This window comes from Thermobia domestica, chromosome 12, assembly GCF_964235325.1.
Source record: "Thermobia domestica chromosome 12, izTheDome1.hap1.1, whole genome shotgun sequence".
Lineage (NCBI taxonomy): Eukaryota > Metazoa > Arthropoda > Insecta > Zygentoma > Lepismatidae > Thermobia > Thermobia domestica.
The window spans coordinates 41379751-41403943 of NC_137465.1; the positions used below are offsets into that span (position 1 = coordinate 41379751).

A 24193-nucleotide genomic window follows, 5' to 3' on the forward strand; every position below is an offset into this window, starting at 1 on the left:
ACTAGTAGTGGTGTTGCTATTTAGTAGATAGAAATCTATCCAGCAGGCGGTCCATGAGGTAGCGTAAGTTCACGACGATTTCATTTAACTCATAGCTGAAGTCTACAACTTCTGCAAGCCAGTCACAGTTATACACACAGGCCACAAACATCCCTCCTGTAGGTTGGGAATTTGAATACTCTCTTGCCGTTTCTGAGATCTTGGGTGGACAAATTAAATTCCTTCTTTTACGTTCTTTAAAGTTCGTGCAATATAAGTTTGTCCATCATTGTGAGTTCAGACATGTGACTTCTGAATTCCTTTCGCAGGGGGAATTTGATTGCACCATTCTCGTTTTCTGCTGGCGGAATTGTTCAACTTCCTCCCTGGCTAACAGAATGACGGTTGTTAATGTGTATGACTTCATCACTCTTAAAAAAGCCTCAGCATTCTGAACTACAGCTGCACTTGCGCTGAAAAGATTGTCTTTTGTAGCGTGGGGTTTCAGCAGGCTCCCCTACATTATCGCACGGTCCTTTCCTTGAGCGACAGTCCTGTATATCCACTCCACTGACACAAGTGACTTCATTAATTCAAACAGTTGGTAACGATTTTTGAAGTAGCTAAGGGCACTATAAAAGAAATAATTATGATCTTTTCTACCTCTGATTGCAGCTGCTGAAGTTTTGTGTATTCCCAATAATGCATGTGCTGAGTCATGTCCTCTGTTGTAACTGGAACACTAGTCTTGTTCTGAAAATATAAGACTCTTGTAAAAACCGGAACTTGGTCATTGCTTGAGTGATATCCTTGTACTTCTTGCGGCAAAATTACCTATCAGTTCTCAGCAAGATCACAGTACACTAAAAATAGCTGTTCAAACTCTACATGTCCAGTGTGTTTTGTAATGTGTTGTTGCACTTCATATGTTGGTGTGTTATTTCTTTCAGTGTCCATTTTCCAAGTTTGTCAATAACGGTATCAATGACAACAGTTTTCTTAATGAATTTATTTTCTTCCCATATTGCATATGTAACCTCAGAATAGTCATCTGCCATGTTTTCCACACCAAGTGTCTGTAAGGCGAGTCTTCCCTTTCCAGGTCAGTCACCACATTTCTGAAACAAACTAATCTCTCGTTGTACATCATCGACTAGTAATGAGTTCACGTTAAACCAAGGCCTTCAAGTAAGTTCTCCAAAGTTACCCCACAAAATTCAAAATTTGGTACAAAGAAACAAATATCTCTGGGTGGGTGTAGAACCACCCACTTGTCACATTACATACAATTTTGATCTTCCAATGTCGAATACTGAATGTTCCTTCTTATATATGGCGAAACTTTCTGTAATACTACGGGTTATGTACGAGGGCAAGTCAAAAATTATCTACACTTCTGTCATAACATTTCTTATATTGCGTACTTTACCTTCTGTCCTCACATATTTTATTGTTTTACTGTTGTGGTAATGCTGTGAAAGTGTGATCTTAATTTCTCCATTTTTTTCCTTCTGTTGCAGATATATCATGGCTGCTCTATTAGAAGTTTGCACCAAAGAGGAACAACGAGTAGTGATCCGATTACTCTGGTCGGAGGGTGTAAAAGGGTCAGACATTCATCATAATATGGGAGAAGTGCACTATCACGTAAAACTGTGTTTTTGTGGTTCGAGAAGTTTAAAAGTGGTCGAACAAGTGTAACGCATGAAGAGGGAGCAGGACGACCATCAACCTCCACTACAGATGACAACATTCAGCAAGCTCGAGAGATGGTTCTGGCGAATCACTATCGATGACATAGCAGCTCTTTGAACATCAGTCATGGCTCTGCCCATCAAATCATCCACGACGGGCTCGGTTTTCGTAACGTCTGTGCACGGTGGTACCAAGAAAACTTACTGCAGAACACAAGCTCACTCGTGTTAGGGTCTGTCAACGCTTACTTACTCGCTTCAACAACGAAGGTTATGCATTTTTAAGCAGAACAGTCACCAGCGATGAAACATGGGTTCATCACTATGAGCCAGGATCAAAGCGTCAGAGTATGCAGTGCAACACCCTGGATCTCCGACGAAGAAAAAATTCAAGACTGAGCCATCCGCAGGAAAGGTTATGTTAACTGTGTGTTGGGACTCACAGGGGCTCTTAATGGCAGAGTTCAAGAAAAAGGGAAAGACGATCAATAGTGCAAGTTATAGTGAAATGTTGGAAAAGTACCTGAAGCCGGCAATTTACAACAAACGCCGAGGTTTGTTGTCGAAGAAAGTTTTGTTGTTGCATGACAATGCACGGCCACACACGGCTCATCACACTATTGAAACCATCAACAAGCTAAAATTTGACTTAATGGAACACCCTCCCTACAGCCCAGATCTAGCTTCATCTGCCTTTCACTTGTTTGGGCCACTCAAGGATGCTTTGCGTGATCACCGATTTGCATCAGATCTAGACGTGCAAAATGCGGTGCAGAAGTGGCTTCACGACCAACCGAAAACCTTTCATTTGGAAAGAATATGTAAGCTCTTTGCCCGTTGAGCCAAGAGCATTGATAAGGAGGGAGATTACGTAGAAAAATGATGTGCATAGTATAACCCTAGCTTCATGTAAATAAACTGTAGAATGAAAAGTGTAGATAATTTTTGACTTGCCCTCGTATCTTTCACTTTCACCAAACTTTTTCTTCTGCAACTTATAGAGATGGTGTCTTTTTTGATGCCACTCTGGCGAAAACAGTCTCATTTATCTGATTGTGCAATATGAACATATGTTTCATTCATAGGATGACCACAGTACGTCATCTGGCTTTTCAACACTCCTCTTGCAGATCTCACATTTTACTATTTTGTCCACTATATATATACAGGGTGGTCCATAAGTCAGTACAGTGGATTATTTTGGAAACAAACATGATTAAAGCAAATCTGACTAGCGGAGGGCGGACTTGGGTAAAGAAGCTACTGATTGATGCATGTATGGTGAATGGCGCTCATCTTGGATCCAGGTTAGGTTTTTCAAATGGGAAGGTAGGCATGTGATACATCAATTTTTGCAGGGGAATGCAGTCCCGCAAGCAGAAATGCGTTATCATGTCCCGTTCCAAAGTTATGACGCCCCAAAGTCCCACCTACAGGATGTGCTCCACATGTTGCCTTTCCACTGCAACACACAACCGGAGTCTCTTAATCCAGTCCTCCTGAACCCGTAACAACACAGTAGGGGTGATGCTATCACAGGCGTCCTGAATATGTCCCTGTAGGTGTGCAACATCCCGAATCTTCTTGATACACCAGGTGTTTTAAGTGTCGTCATAAAAAAATCCAAGGGAGTGAGGTCCGGCGACCGGGCTGACCACTCCACAGGGCCTCGGCGACCGATCCAACGTCCAGAAAAAGGCAGATACAAGCATTCCCGCACAGGCAGCGCATAGTGCTGGGGGCACCATCTTGCTGAAAATATCGCGGCAAGGTGGCATCAGGGCGGAGAAGCAACGGAAACACCAACTCCTGTAACATGTCCAGATATCGGACACCATTTAGAGTACCAGGAATGAATAAGGGTCCTATGATCGACGTGTTCCATATGCCACACCACACCATGATATGAGCAGGGCTAATCGTCTTGCAGGGATTGATCGCATGTGGGTTTGCATCCGACCAATACCGCATGTTCTGGCAATTCACTTCTCCATTCAAATAGAAGTTTCCCTCGTCTGTGAAGAGAACGCTGGCTGGGAAATGCGGATCTCGGTCATATTGTGACAAAGCCCAATTGGCCAATTCCATGCGCCGGTCTGGATCATCCTCTGAAAAGTTGTGGACAAGCTTTAGCTTGAAAGGATGCCACTTGTTCGTATGGAGAATCCTCATCACGGAAGCACGTGGTACGCCTGTTATCGCTGATAGTTGTCTTATGCTGCGCTTCGGACTTTTCACACTCGCAGTAAGCACCATTGAGATATCTCCTCATTTGACGCGGTTCGTGGGGGACTTGACCGTGGTCTGTCGGCAACATTACCAGTTACACTGAATTTCCTAATGAGGTAACTAACGGTGTTGTGGCTTATCGCAGGTCTTTCGTTGGGGCGCGTTAAGGTCCTGGGCAATCACACGACTGCTTCTTTCCCCCGACATATTCTTTCCTGCTTCGTCAGAGCCATCTCGCTCTACTTGAAACAAAAAGAAAACCTGTCAAATTTGGGACGTCACGTCTTTCTTGCAGAGTTAGTGCCATGTCGCTCTCCCTGCAAGGAAACAGAAAAATCGTCAACTTTGGAACGGAACATGAGAACGCATTTCTGCTTGCGGGACTGCATTCTCCCGCAAAAAACGGTGTTAATTGATGTGTCGCATGCCTGCCTTCCTATTTAAAAAAAAAATAACCTGGATCCAAGATGGCGGCTATCAAGATGGCTGCCATTCACCACGTATGCATCAATCGGTAGCTCTTTTACCCAAGTCCGCCCTCCGCTATTCAATTTGCTTTAATCATGTTTGTTTCCAAAATAATCCACCGTACTAAGACTTATGGACCACCCTGTACTTTGTTGCAAAATAGAATGTGGTACACAAGTTGTATCTCTGAAAAGGACACTGAGATAATTCTTTGAACTTGCATATTTTCACTGTTGTATTCACATGATTCAACAGCTGAATTTATGTTTGATATAAATTTTCGGCAAGTTGAACACACTTCTTTTGGTTCATTTTCTTTTGAAGATGGAATTTCTACTTTGAAAAACTTGAACAGTTTTGATTTGGTGCATGCACCCACAGCTACAGTAATTTCGCTGTGTTTTCTTGATGATATAGCTTATGACTTGACTTTACTGACCATGGTTTCTTAACAGGACTAACATTAAACACTAAAGCTGACTGATTCAGGAAATGTAATTCTTCTTTTGCAGATCAAAATAATCATCATCCACACTACGAGAGGGCTTCCTATTTAGTCAGCACACTTCTCTCTCCTGTTGCTACAGTCAGAAGACATTTTAAACTCAGTCCTATCCACAGAACACCCTATAAATCAATCAATCAGCAGGGTCCTCACAAAAGCTGACAGGTAGTTAGACCAAAAATTTGGTGAACTGCTTTGTTTGCCTGTTGACAACTGAACTGAGTTCGTGTGTTCCAAATCTTCCATGATTTGGAAGTTCTATTGAAAAAAAAAAAAAAAAAAAATCACCGGTTACCACTTTGTTTAATTTAGCGTTTTTATTCTATCGCATTAAGCACATTTGTCAGACTCAATTTTTTTTTTAATAAATCAGTTATGAAAAATTCCACAACCAAAGTGTCATGTTCTTTTCAGAATTGGACTGGATTTGAGTTTAGAACCTCGTTCAGCAACGAGACTATATGAGACATGGACCTACAGCTTAACGTGGGATTCGAACCACGAACTCCCGCCGGAGTCGAACCCAGGTCTCCCACGCAAATGACGTGTACGCTTTTACATAGATACAAGGAAACTCTTTCTTCTTTTAAGGATAAGTACATCTTCTGTGAAATTCTCATAACTTTCGGAACTGGTGTTTCTGAGTAAAAAAAAAGAAAAGTGCAATCAAGGCATTAGCCACGGAAATTAAAACATGAACATTGATTATAAAACCTCTTAAACTCAAAAGTGGAAGTACTCTCTTTAAGGGCATGTAGTACTGTATGTACTCATGAATAAAAAATTTTGGCACTCATTTTTCAGGGAAGAAAATCTTGATTTTTACCCCCTCCCCCCAAAAAATTAAATACATAAATAAAAAATAAAATCAGAAGCCTAGAGCTCGAAAACTTGACACATTTCCAACGAAGGATAGATATAATTTTACTCAGTAAATTATAATTTTCAAATAAAAAGCATCATAATATCTTGAACTGTTCTAGAGGTAGAGCATTTTAATATTTTGCCGAAAATCGCACGTGAATAACAGCGTCATCTTTCGAAGCCTGTATCTCAGGCTACAACTTTATTTTGGACAAGACCAAAAACATGGATTTTTTTTTGGCTTTATCCTGAATTTTAACATGTTAAATACAGTAACAAATGAGGTTATCCAGGTAACTAGATGTCTTAACTGATTTGGACTATGCCGTATACATCTACGTAGAAGTGCCTTGACCTATAGCCCTTCGGAGATGGGTGTGCGATTTTACATTTAGAAAATGTCAACTCCACATTGTTTCCTTATTTAAAATACCATTTTATATATTTTTTTAAAAACTTCTTTATGATATGATTTATTGTAAAAAAGTATTTTCCCTCAAAATGAATAAAAAAGGGGGTGCGTCGGCAAATATGGTACTTAAAAATCCTGCTCAAATCTTGGCCTTCTTGAGAAAGTTTAATCGGTATCAAGAATGAGATACTGAAACGCATTGCCTTCCTCCTAACAAATGAATGAGTACGTTGTCTACTCCCTGACGCCTCATTTCCTCAGTCAGAACCTCGGGAAAATATTATACATAGAAATTTGGCTTATGTTAAATTCTGAAGAAATATCATACGTGTCGATCTTATTTAATTAATGTCTCAAATTGCACAATTTTGGCTGTTGTTATGCCGCGAAGCTTTTGTCTAGCACGAAGGCAAGACACGTATTTATCGCCAACGACTGCACTGTAGTTTCACACTGGCCAAATAACAAATAATAGTCATCGTATGCAAACATGAGGCGATACACTTGTGACTCATCTTCAGTAATTCACTATACAGCGCTCTTCCTCTTTTCGAGCCTCCACTGTAATACATTTTACTATTAACATTAATACAGAAAAAACGGTGCCTGGTAGCGCAATAATGCGCAGAATGAGGGTATTGCACCATTCAAAAGGGTTGTCATATGAATGGATGAAACCATTCGTTCGAGGGAAAAGCCCCATTTTCATTTAACACATGACTTTTTTCAGTATTTTTTTAAAAAGCTTTAGAACGACAACGAAGATGAATACTGATTACAAAATTACCATACATTAGATTATACTATAAAATTAAACCGTGACTCACCAGGTTCCTGCACTACCAATTCCAATAGTCTGAATGACGCTTACGATGAATTGAAAAAAGAAAACGAAGAAGAACACCATGAAGTTAAATGAACTGTCACTCCTGAAAAATGAACAAAACTGGCTAATGAATCAACAACTAAAAAATGCTCTACATTAATATAAATACATTTTGGATTTCCTTGACTTTGCTATTTAATATAACGAAAACAGTTTGAAAAGTAGTCAAAAAGCAGCAATGGGTTGGCCAATGCTCTCTTGTACCAAAAGCTGGAAGTGAAGAGTTTCAGTTTTCGAATTATCTAATTAGGAAATTGCTGATTCCCGCTCAAAAAGACAGAAATATTTCGCTAGGAGCCAATGTACTGTACTGACCAAACATCACCTTTTTGAACGTCCGTTATTTGACCGGCAATAATTTTCATCCATTGCAGCGTCACGGAATTTAGTTAAAGTTTACTGGCTTTGTTTAACATATGATTAGCAAGGAATGCCTGTTATACAGAGTGCAGAAGAAGTCGCGGAACGGTCCAATATCTCGCGAAATATACAGATAAGCGAAACAAAAAGAACACGTGTTAAATAGTTTTGAAAAAGCAATCCCCTATCCCCATCAAATTCGGGGTACCGTGGTAACTTTAAAATTTTAAATGGGACCCTCCCCCCACCATTTCTTATTTCACATTTGGATTCTTCAGTGACAATGATTTGACCCAAAATTGAAAACAGTGTCTTCACGGATAGCGCTTGAATTGACACACACAAAAAAGGAGCGGACCAACACGTTATGAAAATGTGAACCGTCAGTCCCGTACTATGTCGCCATACGATTACCGTACTGGACTGCGGAATCAGTTCCTGAGTTCGATTCCCGCTTAGAGTAAAAATTTTCTTGTGTGTATTTTTTGTACCCAAATGATGAATTCATAAATTTTCACTACGATAAAAATAAATTTATTAACTTCTAAAAAAATACAAATGGTGACAAAAATATCTTGTTTTTGTTGTAAATATAACTATGAACTCTACTACTGAACACCACTTCATAAAGCTAGTTTACAAAACAATTATCGAAATTTGTATTGTATGTAACTTCAATAAAGTACTAATTCAAGTTGAAACGTATGGAATTTGTTTTAGGAAATAAAAGAAAAAATATTGCCTTGAGCGGGTATCGAACTGAGGACCTCTGATCTTGGAGCCTAATACACTAACCATACAGCCACACAGTACGGGATGACAATTCACATCTTTATAACGTTTTGGTACCAACCTTTTTTGTGTGTGTCGATTCAAACGTCATCCGTGAAGACACTGTTTTCAATTTTCGGTCAAGTCACTGTCACTTTTTCTGGAGAATCCAAATGTGAAATAAGAAATGGGGGTTCCCATTTAAAATTTTAAAGTTACCCCCAGTACTCCCGAATGAGGTGGGGATAGGGGGTTGCGTTTAATATCATTGGACAGCTTTTTCAAAACTATTCAACATGTATTATTTTTGTTTTGCTGATCTGTATATTTCACGAGACATTGGACCGTTCCGGAGCTTTTTCCGCATCCTGTATATTTAAATTAAGAATAATGAACCACACGTTTTTCTATGAGTTTTAGAAGTTTATTCAATTAAATAAGAACAAAAATATAGAGCTTCTTTAATCCCTTGTCAGTTCTGAAATTTTTTACCACTACAAATACCTCTTTGTGCAAGTCATCCAGAAAATATGGAACGTTATGGTTATGGTGTTAAACACAAACTACGAATGATATATGCGAAAGATTTATGGTACATATCTTCCTCTTATTTTCAACATATTCGATACACACATCCAAATATTTGTCACAGACTTATACTTGTTTATCTATACCTTGATTGTACTCTTGTTTCCGCCAATACACTTAAACATATATGACAGCGTCTTTGAAGTTCATCTGCAGTGGGAAAGTGCTTTCTGGGAAAAATGAACATTTTTGACTGTAGCACACAGCATACTCCACCTTCGAATCCTCACTTTCAGCCAAGGGAGAAACTGTGAAGGTACGTACGAATGAACATGCACGCTATCAATTTGCAGGTCACGAACACGTGTGATAAAATTGAGAATCCTGTTAACTGTGAAGTGTGATTGCGTTTTTGGTTTTACTTGTACCGGAAGTTGAAAGACTGTCGGAAAAGTACTTCCTCATCGTCGGTGGGCTCAACGACACTTTGAATAAATTGGCGGCAACCGGGTAGAATAACGGTATTAAAAAAAAAAAAAAAAAAAAAAAAAAAAAAAAAAAAAAAAAAAAAAAAAAAAAAAACTGTTATCACGCTGTGATAAGTGCTTGAAAGTGTATGGTGGACACGTTGGAAAGAAGGTTAAGATAAGAAAAGGGGAGTATTTCTGTACCATGATTTTTCTCTTCGAATTTTACTAAACATCTGAAACGAACAACTTATGCGGAATGTCGATGATATAGTAAGTGTTTAATGAAGTGGCGATATAAGCATAGTTTTTGTGGGCATAATTCGGAAATTAACCTCAAACTCACCCGTAATGTGCATAGAAAATTCGTTCTTGGTCACCAAATTGTCAATCATAATTATTTTGTTTTAAGACAACTACGCGAAAATGACGGACGTCCATGCTCTGGAAATCCAAAAATTGGTTCTTTTTGTCATCATGTAGTTTTTGGAAGAAAAATAATCCTTGTCAAGCTTGCTCCATATTCGCCGGCATTGACCTTGTCATTTTTTCTATTTACCGAAGACTATTCGGAGTATTCCTGTTTCTTTTCTCTGACTCAATTCTACTTCTTTTTCATAACCATTCACTTTAATTTATAATCCGCCGTCTTCAGCCTATACGGGTATATCCATTAAACTAAAGGGTAAGGAAAAGCTAGAATGCTGCGTACTCACTCAAATTATGATTACCGTGGTCTAAATAAACTCGTAAAAGCCTTATGACATAGTGAACATAGTAACCATACAACAACGTTAACCAAAATTTTATTGGTATTATACAATATTTTAAATAAAACGACAGAAATTGTCTGCTGAGTTTCATTTGAATGCACAGCATTGTATAGAACTTCATAACCCAAGTACCAGTGAGTGTTTTCACTACATCCAAAAATGAAGATTATTTTTATAACACAAAACTACAAACAAATATCTATGTCCAAGAGAACAGAAATGGCAAAGCCAAATCATTCAGAGACGCAAAACAACACGGAAAAGTACTAAATGTTTAGTGCACTTCAAGACATTTTTACATCTTTAGCAATATATACTGACTTATTGCATATAAAGAGTAGTAATTTATGCTGTATTCCTTACCTAAATGCTTTGTAAGCTGGTCGGTACCAACACAAAAATGAAAATGGAGTGAAAAGTACCAAGTACAATATAGCCAATCCAAACGTTGAAAAGTCAGATAGGTGAAACATTATTGCAAATCCACCCAGCACATTCAAAATCAGTACACAAGCATGATCTGTAAAAGAACAATTAAGAATTTGTACATTTCAAGTATCAAATATTAGCATAATTAACCCTCGGATACCCATGATATTTTTAACTCCGAAATTCCAACAGGGGTACCCCAATACAAATTTTCGCAATTAGAAACATCCGTATTTATGGCATCGATATAATTGGTATATTAATTTAGGGTACGTTAGGTTTGCGAATCGGAAATGTGTTTATACGCTATACAGAAATGTATTAATTTCGTAATATTTTTGTGGCAGAAACGGTTGCAATATTGCAATATGAACACCATATTGCAACGATATACTACAATAAGCACTAATATTACCTGTTCTTTATTTTGCTCTTTACAATAATAAAATACTTTAAACAAACAATTTTTCTTGAGGAAATAAATTTTCTTACAGTCCGGCCAACAATATCAAGGACGCTAGTCAACCTCGGGTGTCTGTGACATAAAATATACAGTGATACATATGCATGGGGCACATTTGTACCACCCTTGGGTATCCGAAGGTTAATCAGGAAGAGGGTATTAAAACCAATCCTCTTCAAAATTCTCTTGTAGTAGAAAATTTTCTAGCCGGCATAACCATGGGATGTAGAACTTAAATTGTTATTATTATTATTATTATTTCGGAAATTTTCGATTCCAGTTGAGCTTCTTATTCATTCAGCACACATAAACATGGCAGGACGAAAAACAAATACCATCAATTCAGGATAGAAGTGCTTCAAAATTGTATCAAGAGCGTCAGTAGGGTGGGGACACTTGGGTTTTTTTTCCTACTGCGCATGCGCAAACCCTTGACGCTGATTGGCTGGCGCAGGTCACGTGACCCCACCTCCTTGGCCACGCCCCTTGACGCAGATTGGCTGGCGCTGGCCACGCCCCTTAACGCTGATTGGCCCGTACCGGCCACGCCCCTTGACGCTGATTGGTTGGCACCGGCCACGCTCTTTTATGACCTCCATTTTAGGAGTATCTACTGCGCTGACTGGCTGGTGGCGGATCCCCGCCGATTGTTTGGCGCAGGACCCTCCCCCTTTATGCTGATTGGCTGGCGCCGGACCCCGCCCCCTGACGCTGATTGGCTGGCCACGCGCACGGTCTTTTAGGAGTGCCGCGCTGATTGGTCGGTGCCGGACTCCGCGCACATGGCACATACCATAGCAGATAATACATAAGATTCGTTCCCTTTTATGAGCACTTTACGAATACATAGCAGATCGATAACACAGCAGAGCTAAAGAAAGATCATGGAGACTACGAACACATAGCAGATCGATAACATATTCTCCATCCACCTATTTAACATAGCACATATAGCATAGCAGGGGTGTATTCGTTCCCTTTTATGAGCACTTTGAACATAGCAGATATTACACAGAGACTACGAACACATAGCAGATCGATAACACATTGTCCAACCGCCTATTTAACATAGCACATATTACATAAGACTATATAACATAGCAGGGGTGTACTTGTTCTCTTTTATGAGTACATTTTAAGTGGTGGAATCGTTCCCTTTTATGAGCACTTTTAACATAGCAGAAATAACATAAGACTATGTAACATAGCAGAGCTAATAAAAGACTATGGTTTATTTAACATAACATAGCCAAGATTCGTTCCCTTTTATGAGCACTTTTTAAACAGCAGAGAATAATGGGGGTGTATTCGCCCTCCATTTTGAGACCAATTTTTGACCTACTGCGCATATGCGCAAAACTGTTCCGATTTCGCCGGAGCAGATTGTCGTTCTCTCTTACGAGATTAAAAAATAACAACACACACATACACACACACTCACACACAGCAGACCGCAGACTGTTCCAGTTTAGGAGCAGATTACGGCTATGCGCAGAAACATAAAATAAGACATAACACCCCCGTTCTCTTTTACGAGCACTTTATAGCAACATAATAGAGCAGAGAATAAAAAAATAACAACACACACAAACACATACACACACACACTTGATTGCTTATGCGCAGTAAAATTAAATTTCCAATTTATTACACATTGCACGCATGCGCAGAAAAATTACAGTCACACAACAGACTGTTCCAGTTGCAGTTCCAATTTCGGTTCAGGAGCCGATTACGCAAACTGTTCCGATTCCCCCGGAGCAGACTACGTGCAACAAGTAGGCCGTAAAAGACTATGACCTATTATTCATTCCCTAAATAACATAGTATACACCCACGCTTGGTTGCGTATGCCAAATCCAATTTAGTAGAAATAACACGCATGCGCCGAAACATTTACATTTCCGATTTGGATAAAACTAGGTATATGGGAGTTTTCGGACATGCTGATCACGAATACCATTTCTATTTCTACCTGGGTCTTATAGTTTATGTGGGATACGCCCTTTGTATGACCCTTAAAACCCAATCACTCGTAAACGACGCCACATATTGAGATGGTGTTTCCACATTTAGTAATTGGTCATCAACTGCTACAAGTTCCAAAATAATGACCATCGAGGTCAAAGGTCAACATACTTAAACCTAATAACTCGTAAACGGACCCACATATTGAGATGGTGTTTCCAAATCTAGTAATTGGTCATCAACTATTACAAGTTCCAAAATAATGACCATCGAGGTCAAAGGTCAACATACTTAAAACCTAATAACTCGAAAACTCAGCAAAATATTGAGGTGTTGTTTCCACATTTAGTAATTGGTCATCAGGTACAACATGTTCCAAAATAATGACCATCGAGGTCAAAGGTCAAAATATTTAAAACCTAATAACTCGAAAACTGAGCCAAATATTGAGATGCTGTTTCCACATTTAGTAATAGTTCATCTATCACTGCAAGTTCCAAAATAATGACCATCGAGAGCTCGTCAACGGAGCAACGGATAAATTTTGTACCAAGCAGAAAAAGTGAAGGAGGAATAAATTTGAGTGGCCTATTGAATTTTGTACCAACGAGAAATCTCATTTGTAACTAGCTCAGAATTTCTGTACCTGTTTGGGTTATTCAAAATAAATGAAAAAAATTAATTTGGATGGACTAACGAAAAAGAAAGCAAAGATATGCCATTTTAACTAGCTGAGAATTATATGTCTTCTTGTACTAATTAAATAAACGAAGGAATATTGTACCAATGAGAAATACCATTTTTCTAGACCATGTTCTAATATTTAAACAAACGAAGGGCTGAATTTGAGTGACCTATTCAATTTTGCACCAACGAGAATTACCATTTTTAACTGGCTTAGAATTTTATATCATTTTGTACTATTTAAACAAACAATCGGATAAATTTAACCGGCTCAGAAGTTCAATACTATTTTGTACTATTTAAACAAACGAAGGTCTTTTGAGTGAGCTTTCCAATTTTGTAGCAAGAAGGATAATTTTTTTAAACTAACTCAGAATTTCATTTCATTTTGTAATACTCAAATTTGGATGGAGTGTTTAGTTTTGTACGAACGGGAAAAATTTGATTGGATTATTTCCTTATGTACCAACTAGAAAAAAGAAGTGAAAAATGAATAAAATTTAGGTGGATTATTTTCTTTTGTACCAACCGGAAAAGAGAAGAAGAGCTACTTTAACTAGCTCATTATGTACTGTTTAAAGAAACGAAAATTGACTATTTTAACTAGCTCAGAATTTATGTAACTTTTGAACTACCGGGATGTTCTATTTTTGTATCAGAAAAAAACGAAGAAGAGCCATTTTAACAAGTTCATAATTTCTGTAACGAAAGAATAATTTCGATGTTCTACTTTTTATACCAACGAAAAAAATGAACTAGCTGAATATTTTATATCATCTTGTAGTATTTAAATATACGAAATTAATTTAAGTGACCTATTCAATTTTGTACCAATGAGAAAAGCCATTTTAACTGGCTCAGAATTTGAGTGGTCTAAAAAGGCGAAGAAGGACTATTTTATATAATTTTACTACTCAAATAAGCAATGGAATATTTAGTTTTGTACCACCGAGAAAAACAAAGAAATTGCACCATTTTGGAGTATTCAAATAAACAAAGGACTTATAATTTGTGTCAACTCAAAATCAATTAAACGAAGTAGTGCATTTGAGTGAGCTATTTAATTTTGTAACAACCAGAGGAAAACCGAAGCTGAGTATTTTATACCATTTTGTATTATTTCAGCAAACAAAGAAAAAAACAAAAAAGGACCATTTTAAACTAGGCTAATAAACGAAGGCATAAATATGAGTGAGCTATTTAATTTTGTAGCAATCAGAGAATAACCGAAGAAGGTCCATTTTAACTAGTTCAATTTTGTACTACCCAAATTTTATTTTTGCACCAATCAGAAGAAAATCAAAGGGCAATTTTACACTTTTTGTACCATTAAAAAAACCGAGGATAACTTAATTGGTCTAAGTTTTTTGTACTTGTTCGAAGAACCATTTTAAGTAGCTCAGCTTTTTCATACCTAATGTTGCCATTTAAATATGGGTGTCCTAACCATTTATGTCAGGCTTAGATTTTTGTGCCTTTTTAGTAATATTTGTACCAAACAGAAAAAAGCTACACAGATAAACAAGGGAATAATTAGTAATAACAACAGAAAGCTCAGCTCAGCTTGATATACCATTTGAGTGACCTATTGAATTTTGTACCAACGAAAAATCTCATTTCCAGACCGTGTTTTACTATTTACACAAACGAAGGGATAAATTTCAGAAAGCGAACATGGACTCAGAATTTATATCATTTTGTAATACTCAAATTTGGATGGATTTTTTAGTTTTTGTACCAAGTAGAAAAAGGAAACAAAGGTATAAATTTGTACTGACCGGAAAAGCGAAGAAGGATCAGCATTCTATACTTTTTTGCCATTTAAAAACGGGTGCCCTATTTCCTTTTATACCAACGAGAAAAAAGCCGAGAAGGATCGTTTTATACCAAACCGAAAAAAGCAAGGAAATACCATTTAACTAACTAATAATTTTTGTGCTAACCAAAAAGCGAAGAAAGTCCATTTTAACTAGCTCAGCATGTTATAGCTTTTTGTGCTATACATTTGAGTGGTCTACCCAATTTCTTGACCATGTTGTACTATTTAAACAAAGGAATAAATTTGTACTAACCAGACTCAAAATTTTATATAATTTTGTAATACTCAAATGGATGAAGGGATAAATTTGTGTGGGTTAAGCAAAGAAGGTTAATTTGTACCTTTTTGTGCTATTAAAATAAACGAAGGGGTTCAATTTGAGTGACCTATTCAATTTTGTACCAAGTAGAAAAAATTGAAGAATGAATAAATTTTGTTTGCAATTAAAAAAAGCGGAGAAGGTCTATTTTTAAATAGTTCAGTATTTATGTACATTTTGTACTACTAAAATTCTACTTTCTGTACCAACCAGAGAAAAACAAAGACAGACCATATTCTGCTACTCAAACAAACGAAGGAATAAGCTCAGAATTTCTATACCTTTTGTGCTATTCAAATAAACGAAGGAACGAACCTATTCACTTTTATAGCCCCTTTTAGTTTTGTACCAACCACAAAAAAGGGAAGAAGGCCCATTATAACAAGCTCAGTATTTTTATACCATTTTGTATTACTCTAATAAATTTGGGTGGTCTATTTCATTTTTGTAACAATCAGAAGAAAAGTGAAGGATTAAAAAAACGATTGGTTCATTTAGTTGTGGTGCTACATTTTGTATATTTTTGTGTCATCCAGATGAGTTTATTTATTTCTTTTAAAGAAAACAATACATTACTCTCACTGACAATTCAGTTGCCGGTAATTCAGTATTTTAGCTCTAACTGTCATTTACATGTGTTAGTCCAATGTTTGTAATCTATTAAATTCTTAATATTACAATACTACAAATTGATCCAGTTAACACTTCAATTCGCTGTAACCCTTTGTAATTTTAGCCCTAATATGTTCGTCTATTCATACACAATCAAATGCATATGCTACAGTGTCTCAGTGTTCATTTACAGAATTAAATAATTGTTTATCTTTTTTTAAAAACATTTCTACTATTTCTTTGATGTAATAATCACACTCTGTAATGTATTCATATGCCAGATTAAATTTTTTCTCCAAAGTATAAGTGTTCTTAATATTACAACCTTTAAAATGCTTCTTTAAATAAAGTTTATAGATTTTCTCTCTCATTTCACGTTTAATTAAGATCGTCCACACCTTTTGTAATAATTCGTAATCATACTGCAGCAAACAATTGATCTTTTTCATTTTCATTATGTTGAGAACATGCTTCGCATAATATTACTGAATTTGGTGTATACTCATTAAATAATTGTATAACGCATGTATCACTAATACTTTCACTAGTACACCCGCACTCATTAGCTTCCACTTCAAAACAGGTAATATTTTAAACACTGTCATTATCACTTTCCGGGAGTATTACATCATTATATTATTATAGCGTCTAAAATAATACACTTCTATTTCTTGTGTTGGATATATGATTCTCACTTTATCACGTAATTCATCTGGCAAATCGGGGTCAGACGGCTGGATTAACAGTATAGGTTTTTCGTTTTCACGCTGAATTTTTTTCTCTAGGTGAAACATAAGCAATTTCCATGCTAGTCATTTTTCTGCTCTTCAGCAAAAACAAATCAAATAAATAGTTTTTCCAAGTGTGATACATCTACTTATATACCTACAATAAAAGCATTCTATGCATTTTCGGTTTTTAATAATATGTTTCAAGGCAATATAAAATAATTCGTTAATATAACGTCATGATGTATGTTCTATTATTTTCCAAATATACTCCATAAACTTATATTCCATTATAATAAAATACATAAATGCAAAAATATATATTTGTCTTTTTGGACTTAATAAGTATCATATATTTTAAGTTAGACGAGGATAAAAAGTTTAAAAAATAATTCCATTAAGCAAATATAATTGAATCGTCGAGCAGTAGGTAGTACCCTAGGACCCTCACAATACTAGCATTTCAAATGTTAGGTAGCGTATTCGTAACGTTGCATTAATATCTGCAGCAACAGAATGAATAATTCAGCACTCTTTATAGATGGTGTGCAACATGGAACTTTAAAAACTTTTCTTTTCCTTGGTGAGCTGATTTTTACTTTGATATGATTCCTTCTGCTGTGATCAAAAATGATCAACCATGCTGTCATGATTTGTCGTCCTTCATCAGTTTTCTTTAGAACGCTAATTGCTATGGAGTCTGTTCTACACAGTTATGACGCAACTCTCGTCTCTAATCAATGGCAGTTCTGGTTGGTTAAATCTTGCATTCAAATATGTTGTTAGTGATCGGGAAACTTTTGGACTTGAGCGTCGCCGTTAGTATTTTCTCAACCTAATTCGCTAAACATACGTCAATACCCATATAGTGACGGGAGAGGCAATTTAAATTGTGATCTGGATGACAGAAAAATATACAAAATGTAGCACCACAACTAAATGAACCACTCGTTTTTTTAATCCGTCACAAAGGTATAAAATGTATCATCTTCACTTTTCTTCTGATTGTTACAAAAATGAAATAGACAACCCAAATTTATTAGAGTAATACAAAATGGTATAAAAGTACTGAGCTTGTTATAATGGGCTTTCTTCCCTTTTTTGTGGTTGGTACAAAACTAAAAGGGGCTATAAAAGTGAATAGGTTTATTCCTTCGTTTATTTGAATAGCACAAAAAGGTATAGAAATTCTGGGCTTATTCCTTCGTTTGTTTGAGTAGCAGAATATGGTCTTTCTTTATTTTCTCTGGTTGATACAGAAAGTAGAAATTGAGTAGTACAAAACGTACATAAAATAGACCTTCTCTCCGTTTTTTAATTGCAAACAAAATTTATTCATTCTTCAATTTTTTCTACTTGGTACAAAATTGAATAGGTTACTCAAATTTTAACCCTTTGTTTATTTTAATAGCACAAAAAGGTACAAATTGACCTTCTTTGCTTAAGCCATCAAAATTTCATTAGTACAAAATGTTAGTTCTTTCCTTTTTCTGCTTGCTACAAAACTAAATAGGCCACACAAATTTATTCCTTCGTCCATTCGAGTATTACAAAATGATATAAAATTTTGAGTCTGGTTAGTACAAATTAATTCCTTTGTCTGTTTAAATAGTACAACATGGTCAAGAAATTGGGTAGACCACTCAATTGTGTAGCACAAAAAGTTAACATGCTGAGCTAGTTAAAATGGTCTTTCTTCGCTGTTTTGGTTAGCACAAAAATTATTATTTAGTTAAATGGTATTTCCTTGCTTTTTTCGGTTTGGTATAAAACGATCCTTCTCGGCTTTTCCGGTCAGTACAAATTTATACCTTTTGTTTCCTTTTTCTGCTTGGTACAAAACTAAATAATCCATCCAAATTTGCGTATTACGAAATGATATAAAATTCTGAGTCCATGTTCGCTTTCTCAAATTTAGTTCTTCGTTTGTTTCAATGGTAAAACATGGCCTGGAAATGAGATTTCTCGTTGGTACAAAATTTAATAGGCCACTCAAATGGTATATCAGGCTGAGTTCCGCTTTTTGTGGTTATTAAAAATTTATTCCTTTGTTTATTTGTGTAGCTTTTTTTGTTTGGTACAAATATTACAAAGGCATAAAAATCTAAGCCTGATATAAATGGTTAGGACACCCATATTTATTTATTCCTTCCCTTATAGCCATGGCAACATTAGGTATGAAAAAGCTGAGCTAGTTAAAATGGTTCTTGGAATGAGTACAAAAACTTAGACTACTCAAGTTATCCTCGGTTTTTTAATGGTACAAAAAGTATAAAATTGCCCTTCTTTAATTTTCTTCTGATTGGTGCAAAACTAAAATTTGGGTAGTACAAAATTATAGAGAAATATTGAATTAGTTAAAATGGGCCTCCTTCGGTTTTTTCTCTGGTTGCTACAAAATTAAATAGCTCACTTATATTTATGCCTTCGTTTATTAGCCTAGTTTAAAATGTTTTTTTTTGTTTTTTTCTTTGTTTGTTGAAATAATACAAAATGGTATAAAATACTCAGCTTCGGTTTTCCTCTGGTTGTTACAAAATAAATAGCTCACTCAAATGCATTACTTCGATTAATTGATTTTGAGTTGACACAAATTGTAAGTCCTTTGTTTATTTGAATACTCCAAAATGGTGCAATTTCTTTGTTTTTCTCGGTGGTACAAAACTAAATACTCCATTGCTTATTTGAGTAGTAAAATTATATAAAATAGTCCTTCTTCGCCTTTTTAGACCACTCAAATTCTGAGCCAGTTAAAATGGTATTTCTCATTGGTACAAAATTGAATAGGTCACTTAAATTTATTCTTTCGTGTATTTAAATAGTTCATTTTTCTCGTTGGTATAAAAAGTAGAACATCGAAATTATTCTTACATAAATTCTGAGCTAGTTAAAATAGTCAATTTTCGTTTCTTTAAACAGTACATAATGAGCTAGTTAAAGTAGCTCTTCTTCTCTTTTCCAGTTGGTACAAAAGAAAATAATCCACCTAAAATTTATTTATTCTTCACTTCTTTTTTCTAGTTGGTACAAAACTAAATATTCTATTCCTCCGTTTATTGGCGTAGTACAAAATGATATAAAATTCTGAGCTAGATAAAATGGTATTTCTCGTTGGTTCAAAATTGAATAGGTCATTCAAATTTATCCTTTCGTTTCTTTAAATAGTACAAGATGATTTAAAATTCTCAGCTAGTTAAAATGTATATCGTTGCTTTCTTTCTCGAAGTAAGCCAGTCATATTTATTCATTCTTCACTTCTCTCTGCTTGGTACAAAACTGAATAGGTCACACAGGCTTTGTTTAAAGTTATTAAAGCTTAAATATTTGACCTTTTACCTCGATAGTCAGTACTTTTGGAACATGTAGTAGTTGGTGACGTATTACTAGATTTGGAAAGAGCATCTAAATATTTGGTTCAGTTTCCGGGTTATTAGGTTTTAAGTATTTTCACCTTTGACCTCGATGGTTATTATTTTGGAATTTGTAGTACCTAATGACCAATTACTAGATTTGGAAACACCATCTCAATATGTGGATCCGTTTACGAGTTATTAGGTTTTAAGTATGCTGACCTTTTGACCTCGATCATTATTTTGGAACTTGTAGTAGTTGATGACCAATTATTAAATGTGGAAACACCATCTCATTATGTGGCTCCGTTTTTGAGTTATTAGGTTTTAAGTGTCATACAAACGACGTATCCCGCATAAACTATAAGACCCAGGTAAAAGTAAGTGTGGTATTCGTAGTCAGCATGGTCGGAAACCCCCATATGCCGAGTTTCATAAAAATCGGAAATGTAAATGTTTTTGCGTATGCGTGTTATTTCTACTAAATTGGATTTGGCATACGTAACCAAGCGTGGGTGTATACTATGTTATTTAGGGAATGAATAATAGGTCATAGTCTTTTACGGCCTACTTGTTGCACGTAATCTGCTCCGGGTGAATCGGAACAGTTTGCGTAATCGGCTCCTGAACCGGAACTAGCACTGCAACTGGAACAGTTTGTTATGTGACTAATTTTTCTGCGCATGCGTGCAATGTGTAATAAATTGGAAATTTAATTTTACTGCGCATAAGCAATCAAGTGTGTGTGTATGTGGTTATTTTTTTATTCTCTGCTCTATTATGTTGCTATAAAGTGCTCGTAAAAGAGAACGGGGGTGTTATGTCTTATTTTATGTTTTTGCGCATAAATATAGATACCCCTAAAATGGAGGTCGTAAAAGAGCGTGGTCGGTGCCAACCAAACAGCGTTAAGGGGCGTGGCCGTGGCCAGCAAATCAGCGTGAAGGGGGCATGGCCGGGGCCAGCCAATCGGCGTGAAGGGGTCGTGGCCGGAACCGGCCAATCAGCGTCAAGGGGCGTGGCCGGGGGTCGTGGCCAGCCAATCAGCGTCAAGGGTTTGCGCATGCACAGTAGGAAAAAAACAGCCCCAAGTGTCCCCACCCTACTGCGTCTAAAAGTACTCATCAGCATCCTGTAAATCAGTGGAAAAAAATCATGTTTTTTTTTTTAAAAAAATCATTTTTTTGATTTAAAGCAATTCTTTCTCCTCGTATAATACAACTCGCGAACTGAAGAAAAAGCATTACAAATTAGTATTAAATGCCAATTATGCCATTTAAGTGAAAGTATTGGGGTTGAATTTTGAAAAAATGAAATGAAATTTTGAGTTTTACGTCCCACGGTTATGCCGGTTAGGCTAAAGGAGACGGTGATAATGAGTAATGAATGAAATGGCGGAATGAAGAAAGTGGGAGGAAACGGGAGAACCCCGAGAAAACCCACGCACACGGTGTTTGTCCACCTCAAAGTTCACTTGGCGGAAGCAGGGTTTGAAGGGTTGAATTTTGAATTAATCCCCAATCGTTAACCTATATCAATCCCAAACAATGTTTCTTAGCTTTAAAAGATGTTTTTTTTTTTTTTTTTTTGGTAAATTATAGACTTTCAGTCAAGCATCATCCCTATTTATCCTAGGATGATGATTCATACCTCATTCTCTTCAGAATACTACAGCCTTTAAAACGGTAACACTCACATTTTCCCTATCATGTCCCTGAAGCGGAAAATTTTGAGAGATGTCGGGATTTTTTCTGATTTTTTTTTTCAAATTTTGATCCCCTCTGGACTCTCCTGTGTTAACGCACAGATCTCAAAATCAACTGTTAAATACTAAGGGTTTACTAAATGTGTGTACAAAATTTTAAGCTTCTATCTTGAATAATAAGGGCGGGAAAAATATTTAACAATGAGCTAAGAACATCCTCACCATACCCCAGATGACCCGGATGTAATATAAAAATTTCCTCAGACATCTCTATTTATAATAGAATAAAACAGTTTCAAACGGTACCATTCAAATGTCTCCATCGTGTAGGCTATCTGGGGCTGGAAAATCACAAAAAAACGGATTTTCTGTTAAGAAATATCCTCTTTTTTTACTTTTTACCCCTCTGTACCGCCTGTGTTTAAAGGCAACAATCTGAAACAAATCTGAAAAATACTAAGGGGTGCAGTGAATGAGTGTCCAAAATTTCAAACTTCTAGATACAAAAGTAAGCCCGCGAAAAATAATATCCCCGAATACCCCAGATTTCCGTATAAAACAGGATCTCAGGTAACAGTTTATCGAAACATCCCTATTTATCCTAAGATCATGGTTCGTACATCATTCTCTTTAGAACAGAACAGCCTTTTAGATGGTACCATTCATATGTCTCCATCTTAGGCGGGGAAATCGCGAAGAAAGCTATTTCTTGTTAAAAATATATTTTTTTTTCGCCCCTCTGGACCCCCCTGTTCTCACGCAGAGATCTGAAATCATCTGAAAAATACTAAGGGTGCACTGAACGAGTGTGCAGAATTTCAGTCTTCTGAATACAAAATGTACACCCGCCAAAAAATAAAAATAGGCACATTTTTTTTTTAAAATTTATGACGTCCTCACATCCTATGTCTCGACGCAGAGAGACGTGAAAGCATATGTAACGTGCTCTACAATTCCTTCAATCTTGAAGAAACGAAGTAAAAAGCTTTATTGCTACTTTTTTAATCGAATAATGAAGATTTTATCCTATCATCTAAAAATAGGTGATATAATTTAAAAGTTTAAGCGTTAAGGAAAAAGTACAGCAACGCTTATCAAAGTGATACTTTTTCCCTCAAAAGTCACTGATATTTGGCAGGGGCATATTTTAAAGGAAATTGTAACTAGCTTGCGGCACGAAATACATAAATTTTGTCTAAAGTTATAAAATCTAAACAAAATCGGAGAGGGATAGGACACTTCCAAATACGCCGTATTTTCTGGGAACAAATATAGAGACGCGCACACGAAAGAATCTTCGTCTTAAATGTCGATGGTGATTTCCCCGTTGGAATAGCTAACGATTTACAATATAAACCCTATGTTACGAAAAGAAGAAAACAGGATTGCCCTGTTACCCATTCAAAACTGATTTTCCCCAATCATCCTGTGCATGACACTTGTTTTCAAAGCTGTACATACTGTACATTTGAGTCTCATTGTATAATGATTATCATCTTCCATAAAATCGGAATAACAGAACAGAAACGGGACTTTACTTATTTTCACTTTAAATTATTTCGGAATTTGATTTAAATCAACGATTTTTATTAAAAAAATCAAGTGATTTAAATCAGACTGATTTAAATCAATCCACCCTGCTGTAAATATTTTGCTTTGTATCCCTTCCACAAAAAGCATAATTATGAAAATCGTACATATTATTCTATCAGTGACAGGTCACCTCCTCCAAATCGAGAAGCTACTACACACTAGGCCACTGATGGGCAAACTATGGTACGCGGCGCCTTCATGATTCTATCCGGCTTACATTACTCCAACTTCGATGAATGAAAAGAATTACAGAAAATAAATAATTCTGAATTATTTTTTGTTTTCTTCCCTTTTATGTCTAGCTTAGTGATCACAGTTTTTTTTTGAACTTATCCACGATATGCGAATGTTACATTAACATCTCCGAGTTCGGTAATATTGTTGTTTTTAGTAAATTACATTGGCCTGTCTTAAGTTTTTATATCTCTCCAGCCCCCTCTAAAATGTTTGTCCATCATTGCACTACACCATCAGTTCATTTTTCAGTCTTGCTATCTGTCTTCTTTCTTTTCCTCCCTCATTTTCCTTCCACCATACTTTCTATCCCATCCTTTAAAATTTCTTTCAAACAATCTTGCAGTCACTTT

At 36.3% G+C, this 24193-nt stretch overlaps 1 protein-coding gene across 1 annotated transcript in view; it reads right to left on the reverse strand.

Annotated features, from left to right (window-relative positions):
• The window catches only part of Scamp (secretory carrier membrane protein), a 64029-nt gene that overhangs the window by 6278 nt on the left and 33558 nt on the right, over positions 1 to 24193 (reverse strand). The window contains exons 6-7 of the mRNA XM_081733651.1: positions 10300 to 10456; positions 6979 to 7080 (exon numbers count right to left, since the gene is read on the reverse strand). Of these exons, the coding sequence (XP_081589777.1) occupies positions 6979 to 7080; positions 10300 to 10456 (259 nt within the window). The remainder of the gene's footprint in view (positions 1 to 6978; positions 7081 to 10299; positions 10457 to 24193) is intronic.